Below are 12,607 nucleotides of genomic sequence, written 5' to 3'. Positions count from 1 at the left end.
AGTAAGGTTCAGGAAATACACAATAATGACCCTCTCACCCTGGAAGAAAACTTCCAGCACCTTGAAAAAAGCCTTCCACCGAGTGTGGCCCGTTTTTTGTTGTTTTCTGGAAACGACCTCTTGCTTTGCAAGTTTTTTTTTGAAACAACAAAAAAAGTTTGAAAAGTCTGACAACCGGTCATCATGGCTGATGCAACCATCTATCAATATTTTCCTACACTGACAGGGACTGCCATAATAGCAGTTCCTGTCAATACAGAGAGCTATCTGCACGGCCGATGGACGATTCTTAATTTGGCATGCGAGGTCCCTCAGGATGGCACCATCTGTCAGCCCTTATTTTGATCTGAACATGACAATATAAATATGTGGAATTAATCAGTAGCTTAGTGGAATACATGGGAGCCAGCAATCCCTGTATAAAAGCCCATCTCTAATTTTCTTGTTACAGTCGAATCAGGCATCTCTAGTGACCGGTAATAAGGAAATTACCTCTATACTTAACTGTAAAAAGTCATTACAGTTCAATTTTTATTATAATGCCAGAGCCAGCAGCCACAGAGCATAATTACAGGTGCAGTTTAAACAATGTAAAATACTACTGGCTTTTCATACTTCTGGTCCGTTATCAGCAGAAAGGTGATGTTTATGGCAACATGTTTTTTGCGCTGTGGATCAGTACAGCAAACACAGTCTCTCTGCATGTTTTTATTCTTCTGGACTACTGCATTTTTTTAAATCTTAACTACATTATACTAATTCTGAAATCTTTTTGCAACAAGTTAGTAACTGCTTTTCTATGTGTATAATTTCACACTGCAGATTATGTGTTTACTCTCCATGTCTGCAACCGTACCATCTATTACATATGAAAGTGCAACACATCAATGATTTAAGAGGGTTGTGGGATGGTGTGACAGTGCATTATAAGAAATAAAATACCTTCTGTTGTACATTCAAAGGATATTGGAAGTTCCAATACCATATGAAGACCTCTGTCTTCTGCATTGTTCTTCTATAAAGTCATGGAACGCTTTACTGACTTGTAATATCCCTTAAATGTTCAAGCAGGATACTTTTTCCTATATATAATACAGGGATACCTATGATCTCAATTTAGAAACCTGTCCCAAATGTCCTTATTACAGTAGAGTTGTAATATCTCTAGACCCCTGTATTAAAAAACCTGAAGTACCTGGTCAGTTCTAATAACTTACTACAGTTGAGTTACGATGTCATAATATTTGCTCCCAGAACCAGCAGTCAAAGTGAGATGCAGATCAAGGAGCATATCAAACAACCAAAAAAAATAAAAAAAAATTCTGCCTGGAATGTAATTGGTGCTCATGTAAAGCGCTTTGATACCTTCAGTCCAAGTTCACGCTATATAACCCCCCCCCCAAAAAAAATGTAAAGAAATCTGGCTTTTTGCGCTTACTGTTGTTTTTCTACAACAAACAGTGATCTGTTGATACTAGAGATTTTAGGCAACATGTTTAATTTTTGCATACAGTTCATTACAAGAAAGAAAGCCTTCACCCCCACCCCCCATTTTGCTACTCATTCTGAAATGCAACCTTTGTTTCATCTGATTTGATATGATGGTGTGGCCATGTATTATAAGGGATAACATACACTCTGCAATACATTGGCGGGATATCCCAAATCAACTCAGAGTGCCATGACCTTCTTGAAGCAGTTCCTAATAACATTACTACAGATTACAATGGAAATGCGCCCAGAATTCCGGCCACTTGTTGTTTTCTTAAACCTCTGTTCCAAACATTGACCTTTTCAGTACTCTCTGCGCATCTGCAGCGAGATCATTCAGAAATGTATTTAACATGTAGTACGTAGTTCCAAAGGAAATACCTCCTGCTGCCAATGAACCAAGTACAGGTATAAACCTCATCACTTCTTCGGTTGCTGTGGCTACAGCAAACACTGTACAACCAGCAAGCAATTTGATCAGCAAATCACTTGTTATTTCTTTAGCCAGTGGGGACTTGATGACAGATTTCAGATCAGCCACAGGAATATCTACCTTCCTGGCAAGTTTCTCTAGGGACTCGTCATCCAGACCAAAGCTCCTGCAATATTTTGAGAGGTATTTCTTCAATATTAAAAGGTCACATGCAATGGAGAGACCTGGGATGGGAACAGCAGCCATCGCACAAGACGCACTAGCTACCATCCATAGCTGCTTCTTCATCATTTTTTTTTTCTTCTCCAATATCTTTATGGAGATGGTTGGTAGGGAGAGGAGCAAGGCATGTCGTTTGTGGGTTGGGAGCTCCTTCTCCAAGGTTTCCTCTAAGAGCTCAAATTCAAATTTATCAAGCTCGAAGCTTGACACGAGGTAGACACGTGGGTTCTCCACACCAGCTTTCTTCAGACATTCAGTGCAGTTGTTCCTGATCTCCTTCATGATCATCTCCTCATCATAAGTAGACTTTCGACGTTTCTTAGATGCATCCAAATCCTGATCAACCTTTGAACGCACAAAGTAGAACTTTTTCCCCATGTTATTGATTTCACGGGCAAGGTTAGCATGGTTAGATTTAAAACGCTCTGTGGCAATGATTATGAAGAAATCGTAGCGCTCAAAACAAACTTGCTTCAGATACTCAGATGATTTGAAGGTTTCAGTCCCAATTCCTGGCAAGTCCCACACAGTCACATTTGGGTACACAGGATGCGGAAAGGGAGTTGGTTCCATTGTTGTCTCTACTACACCAGTTACAGCTGAAAATTCTTCCTCGTCCTCTAGGCCCCTTATAGCATTGACAAAAGTTGACTTCCCAGAACCGGACTCTCCAGTGATGGCGATGTCAAGCTTTGCATTTTCTATTGAATCCAAGGAATTCATGAGATTTGCAGCTGCTCTAGGAAGGTCACCTTCCTCTACGGCATTCTTAAACCTTTCAATTTCCTCTTCAGATATTATGTCAAAAGCCTCATGTTCATCAGCGGGATTGCTATTTGCCATCCCAAGTTTCCTTTTTCTTCTCAAATGCTTGATCAGCAACCTCAGTCGTGCTGAAAAATAGAACAAAAACATATCTACTGTTAGCTGTGGCATTTGCTTTAGTCCAACAGTCTGCAAAGATGTGACCACAGCTACACAATGTTGGGCATATAATTGTGAACTTGTAAGGCCATATTTATTACCTTTGTGGTGTAGGGCAGTGCAGCAAGTCACCTTTTTTGCTGTCCTGAGTCACAGGGAAAGGGCAGGACTGCGCTGTATTTATCCAATTCGGCACATTCCTGTCCTTTCCCCCTGCGCTGGCACCTTTTTGTTTGCCTAGCACCAACACAGACACTCTTGCACCATGATGCAAGGGATCCTTTGTGCACCAGGATTGGTTTTGTGCAGGAAGGGCCACCTTCCTGCACAAAACCAAGTCATTGAGATGTTTTCCTCTTTCTATGTGTGTTGCAAAATGCAGCACGCATGGAAAGAGTAAAAAACGAAGAGAAATAAAGATATTTCTCCTTGTTACGCCTCTCCTAGGGAGGCACATGTTTTTTGCGCATTCCCAGATTTACAAGTCCTTGTTAATCTGGTAATGCATCAAAAAGAATAAGAGTTGCGTGGGAACACCCACCGCAATGCCCATAAAACGCCTTCCTTGCGCACAGTAAGGCAACGCAGCGATTTGCGCTGCATTGCCTTACTCCAGATTTCTGAAACCATTCAAAGACACGCATGGTGGCTTTGCGTGGCTTCATAAATCAGACTTGGAGATTTGCATCACGCATGTACCATGTTGCGTGGTGGAAGCATGACGCAAGGCACTCATAAATATGCCGGGAGAGTAGAACAGAGAACATTTACCATGAACATATAAAAGAACGTTTCTAGACTGCAACACAAAGCTATTGTTCACTGCGGCTCTTATAATCACTAATGTATCAGGCAAATGGAGAATTGCAGCATTTTCAGAATTTATTTGAAAGATTATCACTTTTAATATGTGGGTAGTCACTTCTTTCAGCCATGATGGCTGCTATGTTGGGTGCTAATTTTGTTAACAGGGCCCTCTGGTCTTATGCATACGTTCCAAGGTGTTGATTCCAGGTCTTGTAATAGCAGATAACATTTCTGAGAGCTATTACCCTTCGGAGCACAGAAAGTGATTGGTGGAATGCTTTAATTAATCTCATTCACTGGTAATTACTCTGGCCGCATTCCAGTCCATCATTTCTTTGCCAAGCATGCCAGTTCAGATAGGACACATCCATATACAAATCAGCCTTGGTCCTTCTCCATTAGAAGCAGTTCAGCCCAATCCGCCAGGCCAGCTCCCCTATGAAGGGGAAAACAAGCAACTCCAGACCAGTTTCAGCCTTTTTGGGCCCTCTCAGTAGGGTGCACATATTCCAGTCTCACAGTAACACGTGAACCATGACTGGACATATGCGTCGCACTAACAACGTCGCTCAGAGACACATAAAAAGTGATGGGTGGAAAATTTGCCCAGACAAGGGTCAAGTGCTCACTGTTCCCCAGGAAATAAGCTCTTCTTTCCTGATGAGGTCTACCATGTATGGAACTGGTCTGGGGTTGCTTGTGGTCCTGTCTCACAGAATGTATTATGACACTAACAGTCTAAGAGGAAAGTGGCTGTGGAGGATATGGATAGCATTAGAATCAGAAGAAAGGCTTTCACTCAATATGATCGGGTGCTAGAGCATTAGTGATTTTATATCCGGAGAATCAGCCATGAAAGAAGGACATTAAAATACCCAGGGAATGAATATTTGATATGTTTGTTCTCAGCCACCCTGTAATAATACTGAATGTCCTAGAACTGCATTATAATTAAGGCTCCCTTTTATCCATTTTTACAGATTTTCCAGAAAAATACAGACAGAAAACATAAATTTTCTTGTCTGTATTGATTTTTAAATGTGGATAAAAACGGAAATTGTGTAGCTCTTTGAGTAATTCTAAATACTGTCTTCCATGACTGCCAGGCCAATAGATGTGTGGATTAATAGATAAAGGAGTATAAAAAAGAAAGGAATTTTAGTAAAGAGGTTTTAATAACAGCAGTAGATATGCACAAGGTTGATACTGAAATTTGCATATTTTCATATAAGTGCACTGATTTATCTACTGCAGTTGTTCACAGCACTAAAACCTGGCAGAGACTCAAGCATGAGTGCAGATTTATCTGTTAAATAAATGTAGAAATATACTAATTTTAGCTTAATTTTTCCACAAAACACGAAATAAATGTGGATAAATACAGATAAAATTAGCAAAAAATAAATATGGATAAATACAGACGGAAATCGCCAAAAAATAAATACCATAAAACCGGGAGCCCTAATTATAATAGCAATAGTCTCTAAGCAAATCTTCAGAAAAACAAGATAACACAGTTTGGTAAATGCAACAGAGCTAGTACTTCCAGCCAAATAAATTTGATAACACAAACTATCTGTGTCTCACTACACATACAAAAATATTCTTGATGCCCTTGGAAACACCTGAAAGGATTCTGATGAAAACTATAATGATGGGCTTGTTAAAATTACTCATCAGTTGGGGCAATGCTCATTGCAGCACCTGTTAATTCGGCACACAAAGCAAACATTCTGCTCTTTTTAGGTCTGGGCATGTGCTGTCTCAATGAGACTGTTGTATTGAATATGTGGGCTTCAGCTCATCCATAGACTTCCCATTTACTGGCTTCATCGTTTCTCCCAAGTAATTTCTTTCTATTTGTCCATGACATGCATGTGTCATGCCTCTTCTTGTGTTTAGCCCTCCCCGATAGCATGGACCAATTACTATTATCCATCGTTGCTCCCATTTTAGGAACTACTTTTTTCGTTGTTTTGAACACTTCACAAAAGTGCTTGCGTTTTCACCCGCTCAGAGCTACGTTTCTGTGAACAGGCCTTCATAATCTTGTTCTTATCTCATCACATTTGCTGTGCATTCAGAGACCAAGTTCAAATGTCAGACACTGTTTTTCGAGGGCGTCTGTTTACTTTTGTTTCTCTGACTTCAAAGTGAGAGGACTTTTTTTTTAATGTCCTGGTGTTGCTTTTCTGTCCCCTAACTCCCTTCCGTTTCGCTGTTTGATCCGACCCCCACCCTCATCGCTGCTTGCACCTTCTGCCTATCATTGCTTGTTGTTGTTGTTTTCCCTGTCGCTGGTTACTCCTACCCTGTTGTTGCTTGTTTCTTTTATTAACCTCAGCAGTTGGCAAATATTTTCTGCATGGCCTTTGACACCACCTGGCGGATGAATGAAAAAATACAGCTCAACAGAAAAACAACCTGGTAAAAAAGTTGAAAAAAACTCTATTTCTGGTGGATCGAACACTGTAGCACCGATACATACATTTTTAACATATGAAGCGATTTGTATGTTGTTTAAAAATAGCAAAATATTCTATTTTATGTGTATGACGATTGTAAGGTGCTGTGCACTCTCCTGGTTGCATTGTAAACTACATTGCGTATCGTCTATAGGTTCTACAGTTCATGTGTATTGCATGTGGCAGATTACTTACGCTCCATTTTTAACAAGTTAATCAAACTGATACTGTTTGTAGGTTTTATTCATATCTAACAGTGTAGAGCAATAGTCATTCAGAGTTTTAAACTTTAAGCAGTAAGGCAGTCCTAGGGAAAGCTGCTAGATTCGATGTTTCAGGCTCATATATTTCTCATTTTAAGACAGATTGTACATTTCTATTTAGCTCTTTTGTTCCCTGACCCCCTTAACTTTAGCAGCCAGTTGGTCTTGCATGTAACAAAAGGAGCGCTCTGTTGTATCAATGTGCTTTTTTGAGTGACTTTTAGTAATGCTGAAAAGCAGAAGTGATCCTAGACTAAATGGCTAAAGGATATTCACATTGAAAAGGCTAATAACTGTAGCATTGCTGAGACCTATTGGCTTTGCCAATGTTTGTTATTATTGGATGGGCTATTTGGGCTCTGCTAAAAGCTACATGGTTAGATGCTGTAGAAAGCTTGTTGCTATGCAAGGCCACTGGACAATGAAATTACAAGTCGATTTAGCCCTTTGCTCATCCACATTTCAAGCACTCCAGTTTTAGGTCGAGCCTGGGCAGCGCATGCGCTGCGAGGCATGCTGTATTCGAGTATGGACTTTAAGCGCCGCCCGCTCTTTGTCCATATTTGTCATTGGCTTGTTTCATTGTCCTTCGTAAATGCTATTCAGAAAAGGGGGTGGTGATGAACAGAGTGTCTGAATTAAGCAGACCACTCTTACCCAGTCCAAAGATCAGGGCTTGATCCATCACCGTTATTTAGCTCACTGCCCCATCCCAGCTCAGAACCTGGCTATATGCAAATTAGTCTGTCCCTGGCCCAGTGCATCATGGGAACAGGGCAGACCAAACTACCAAGCCAATTCTTCACCAGAAAGGAGACAAGCTACCGGGGACCGGTTTCTGGCATTTCAGCCTCGTCGGCCCGGCTTGCTTGAATCCTGATGGAGCAGTGAGCAAGGGACTCATGTCTGAGTATACCCTGCCACACCTATAGTGGCCAAAAAACGATTCAGAAAAGGGGGTGGTGATGAACAGAGTGTCTGAATTAAGCAGACCACTCTTACCCAGTCCAAAGATCAGGGCTTGATCCATCACCGTTATTTAGCTCACTGCCCCATCCCAGCTCAGAACCTGGCTATATGCAAATTAGTCTGTCCCTGGCCCAGTGCATCATGGGAACAGGGCAGACCAAACTACCAAGCCAATTCTTCACCAGAAAGGAGACAAGCTACCGGGGACCGGTTTCTGGCATTTCAGCCTCGTCGGCCCGGCTTGCTTGAATCCTGATGGAGCAGTGAGCAAGGGACTCATGTCTGAGTATACCCTGCCACACCTATAGTGGCCAAAAGCGATTCAGAAAAGGGCGTGGTGATGAACAGAGTGTCTGAATTAAGCAGACCACTCTTACCCAGTCCAAAGATCAGGGCTTGATCCATCACCGTTATTTAGCTCACTGCCCCATCCCAGCTCAGAACCTGGCTATATGCAAATTAGTCTGTCCCTGGCCCAGTGCATCATGGGAACAGGGCAGACCAAACTACCAAGCCAATTCTTCACCAGAAAGGAGACAAGCTACCGGGGACCGGTTTCTGGCATTTCAGCCTCGTCGGCCCGGCTTGCTTGAATCCTGATGGAGCAGTGAGCAAGGGACTCATGTCTGAGTATACCCTGCCACACCTATAGTGGCCAAAAACGATTCAGAAAAGGGGGTGGTGATGAACAGAGTGTCTGAATTAAGCAGACCACTCTTACCCAGTCCAAAGATCAGGGCTTGATCCATCACCGTTATTTAGCTCACTGCCCCATCCCAGCTCAGAACCTGGCTATATGCAAATTAGTCTGTCCCTGGCCCAGTGCATCATGGGAACAGGGCAGACCAAACTACCAAGCCAATTCTTCACCAGAAAGGAGACAAGCTACCGGGGACCGGTTTCTGGCATTTCAGCCTCGTTGGCCCGGCTTGCTTGAATCCTGATGGAGCAGTGAGCAAGGGACTCATGTCTGAGTATACCCTGCCACACCTATAGTGGCCAAAAACGATTCAGAAAAGGGGGTGGTGATGAACAGAGTGTCGTAAATGCTGGCTTCTGATTGGTTAATAGGCTTGTTAGTCCCTCCTTAGTACCACCTTGTCTTCTTTTGTAACCTCCCATGAGGACTGGCCCTTTTACTTCGGTTGTTACATGGCACATCTTATTTAGTATGTAAGCACTATTTTCTTTAATGAGTTTCTCCTACTGCAGGCACGACATGTTTACCTGCAACATTCAGTGCGCCATGCGCACTTTCACTTTCCAAGCAGCCTAGGACAATGGCGGTCACTTCTTTGAAAAGCAATAGGTCTCACATTTACAAGAATTTGAGCTATTGGCATTATAAATGACAATGCCTTTTATTTATGTGTTAATTATCAAAACAGATAACTAAAAGGTAATTTACAATGCAAATAGATTAAACTCTTGAAACTGCAAGACCTATTGCATTGCAAATACTTGTTTCATTAGTTTTCTGGATAACATATTAAGGGCAAATGAAAACAACCTGGTTTTGCCTTTTTAAAACATGCACTGTATAACTTCTATGGGTTTGAGGTGCCATTTGAGAGAGTTTGGCCCTCGGTCAGTGGCAATTACTGAGTAGCTTCTCTATCTCTAAAATCTTCTTTCAAGATGATCTAAAGAAACATGTTCTAATGGTCTAGGCACAGTGCTTAATTTTCAAATAAATAAGTGCTAGGGCTCTCGTACAGAGACTACTGCAGCTTGCACCTCACATTGCCCCTACTATGCTGCCAGTGATAGTACCAACACAACTACTAACCATCACACTCCTACAAGACTATTACAGGTCAGCACAACTATAAGAATGGCTTAGGCAGCAGGTAAAAGTCATTTTTAATGTATATTGAATTTATGCATTTCTGTTGTTGTGGTCATCTGAGACAGCACCACCTTCTGGCAGACTGCACGGCCTTTCCCCCGTGCTAAACCTTTTTTTGGCTATTTGGGGTAGTGCGTGCTTAGGCCCCTGTAACTTTTTGATCATATAAGGTATCCACCCCAAATTCACGTTCTTTTCTTCCAACATCATGGGGATTCTAAAGGTACCCAGGGTTTGTGGATTCCCCTGGAGGGGTCCCAAAAATTTGCCAAAATACAGCTACATTTTGTTTTTTGAGGGAAAAATTGGAAAAAAGGGCTGCAAATGAAAGAGTCTTTGTTTTCCCCGGCAAATGGTATAAAAAGGGGTTTGTGGGGCTGAAATCACCATTTCCCAGCTTTTAGGGAATGACAAACCAACACATTTTACACAGTTTTGGAATTTTTCTGGGACATACCCTTTTTTTGCTATTTTTTGTGCTTTCAACCTCCTTCTAGTTAATGGTAGAAATTAGTATGAAAGCAAAAATGCATCCTCGGTATGAAAGACACCTATGTATTTCTGAAATGGGACCAAAATATAGAGTTTAGAAACAGTAGATATTTGCACATTTCCGAAATTGGGAATACTTATACTAGCATGAGAATTATCGGTCATTTTTCAAAATGACGTCTTTTTTACACAATGTTTTTCATTTGGAAGGCAGAAATGCATCAAAAGTCAATAGGTAATAACATCTGCTTTACAAATCTGAATTACCCTAAGTCTCCCGATAAAAATGGTACCTCACTTGTGTGGGTAGGCATAGTGCCCATGACAGGAAAAGGCGCAAAACGCAACGTGGACACACCTCAATTTCACAGTGAAAAATTACCCTTTTTTGGCAAAGTTCCTAGCTGTAGTTTTCAAACCCTAGCTCTGCCGGCACCTAGATAAACCTAGAAAACCTATACATTTTATAAAACTAGACACCCAGGGGAATCCTGGATTGTGTGACTTGACTGACTTTCACCAGGTTCTGTTACCCAAAATCCTTTGCAAACCTAAACAATTGTCAAAAAACCACATTTTCCTCACATTTCTGTGGTGGAAAGTTCTGGAATCTGCATGGATCCACAAATGTCCATGCACCTCGCATTCCCCAAAGTCTTCTGAGAAAAATGGTACCTCACTTGTGTGGGTAGGCCTAGTGCCCGCGACAGGAAACGGCGCAAAACGCAGCGTGGACACACCTCAATTTCACAGTGAAAAATGACCCTTGTTTAGCAAAGTGCCTAGCTGTAGTTTTTTAACCCTAGCTCTGCCGGCACCTAGGGAAACCTAGCAAACCTATACATTTTTGAAAACTAGACACCCACGGAAATCCAGGATGGGGTGACTTGACTGGTTCCACCAGGTTCTGTTACCCAGAATCCCTTGCAAACCTAAACAATTGTCAAAAACACATTTTCCCCACATTTCTGTGGTGGAAAGTTCTGGAATCTGTGTGTATCCACAAATTTCCACCCACCCGCATCTCCCAAAGTCTTCCGAGAAAAATGGTACCTCGCTTGTGTGGTTCGGCCTAGTGCCTGTGACAGGAAACGGAGCAAAACGCAACCTGGACCCACCTCAATTTCGCAGTGAAAAATTACCCTTTTTTGGCAAAGTGCCTAGCTGTAGTTTTTGAACCATAGCTGTGCCGGCACTGGGGAAACCTAGCAAAGCTGTACATTTTTAAAAACTAGACACCCAGGGAAATTCAGGATGCAGTGACTTGACTGCCTCCCACCCAGGGCCAGACTGGGAAACAAAACCAGCCCCGGCAAAGTGCTCGGCCGCCCCCCCCTCCCCACTGGGGAGTGAGGGGGTTGGAAGTGCGGCCTAGCTCTTTGACGGGCCGGTTTTCAGCCGATTTTGGTACAGGGCTGATTTTGCAGCTATGCTGCAAAAACGTCTCTGTAACAAAAACGGCCCCCAGGGGCCCAAAACCGGCCCCCACCCATGTGGCGCACCGGGGGATTGCCCGGTGCCCGCTATGGCCAGTCCGGGCCTGCTCCCACCAGGTTCTGTTACCCAGAATCCCTTGCAAACCAAAACAATTGTAAAAAAAAAATAAAAAATCCCCACATTTCTGTGGTGGAAAGTTCTGGAATCTGCGTGGATCCCCAAATTTCCACCCACTCTGCATTCCCCAAAGTCATCCGAGAAAAATGGTACCTCACTTGTGTGGGTTGACCTAGTGCCCGCGACAGGAAATGGCAGAAAACGCAACGTGGACACACATCAATTTCGCAGCGAAAAATGACCCTTTTTTGGCAAAGTGCCAAGCTGTAGTTTTATAACTGTAGCTCTGCCGGCACCTAGGGAGACCTAGCAAACCTATAAATTTTTTAAAACTAGACACGCAAGGGCATCCAGGATGGGGTGACTTGACTGCCTTCCACCAGGTTCTGTTGCCCAGAATCCCTTGCAAACCTAAAAGATTGTAAATAAAACACATTTTCCCCACATTACTGTGGTGGAAAGTTCTGGAATCTGTGTGGATCCACAAATTTTGACCCACCCCGCGTTTCCCAAAGTCTTCTGATAAAAATGGTACCTCACTTGTGGGGGTCAGCCTAGTGCCCGCGACAGTAAATGGCGCAAAATGCAATGTGGACACACCTCAATTTCGCTGTGAAAAATTACCCTTTTTTGTCAAAGGGCCTATCTGTAGTTTTCTAATCATAGCTCTGCCGGCACCACGGAAATCTAGCAAACCTATAAATTTTTGAAAAACAGATACCCAGGGGAATCCAGGATGGGGTGTCTTGACTGGCTCCCACCATGTTCTGTTACCCAGAATCCCTTGAAAACCTAAAACATTGTAAAAAAAAACAATTTTGCTCACATTTCTGTGATGGAAAGTTCTGGAATCTGCCCCATCAGGAAGGCTGTAATGTTTGCAGGGGAGGGGGTGAGGGCATGGGTATGCCTGTTTCAGGCAGCCCCACCATAATTCAAATTTGCCCCCCTAAAAATCCTGGCGTCTAGTGGGCTTTTTGCCCCCCCCCGGCGGGGCAGATTGGGGGCTAATGCCCCCATCTGCCCACAGGGGGCTGAAAGTCCACTAGATGCCAGGGAGTTTTTTGGGCAAAGTTTTATTAGGGTGGGGGCTGCCCAAAATGGGCATGCCAATGCCCCCACCCTAATTAAAATTTGC

At 42.8% G+C, this 12,607-nt stretch overlaps 1 protein-coding gene across 12 annotated transcripts in view; it reads right to left on the bottom strand.

Annotated features, from left to right (window-relative positions):
• Positions 1–1,481: 1,481 nt before the first annotated feature.
• LOC144822569 (interferon-inducible GTPase 5-like) overlaps positions 1,482–12,607 on the bottom strand; it is a 249,435-nt gene continuing 238,309 nt past the window's right edge. For all 12 annotated transcript variants that reach the window (XM_078680264.1, XM_078680257.1, XM_078680256.1 and 9 more), the window contains one exon: positions 1,482–3,039. In XM_078680264.1, the coding sequence (XP_078536390.1) occupies positions 1,766–2,989 (1,224 nt within the window). In that variant the 5' untranslated portion in view covers positions 2,990–3,039 and the 3' untranslated portion in view covers positions 1,482–1,765. The remainder of the gene's footprint in view (positions 3,040–12,607) is intronic.

This window comes from Lissotriton helveticus, chromosome 3_1 (genome assembly GCF_964261635.1).
Source record: "Lissotriton helveticus chromosome 3_1, aLisHel1.1, whole genome shotgun sequence".
Taxonomy (NCBI): domain Eukaryota; kingdom Metazoa; phylum Chordata; class Amphibia; order Caudata; family Salamandridae; genus Lissotriton; species Lissotriton helveticus.
The sequence above is the reverse complement of the archived record's forward strand: the minus strand, read 5'-3'. Positions and strand labels throughout refer to the sequence as shown.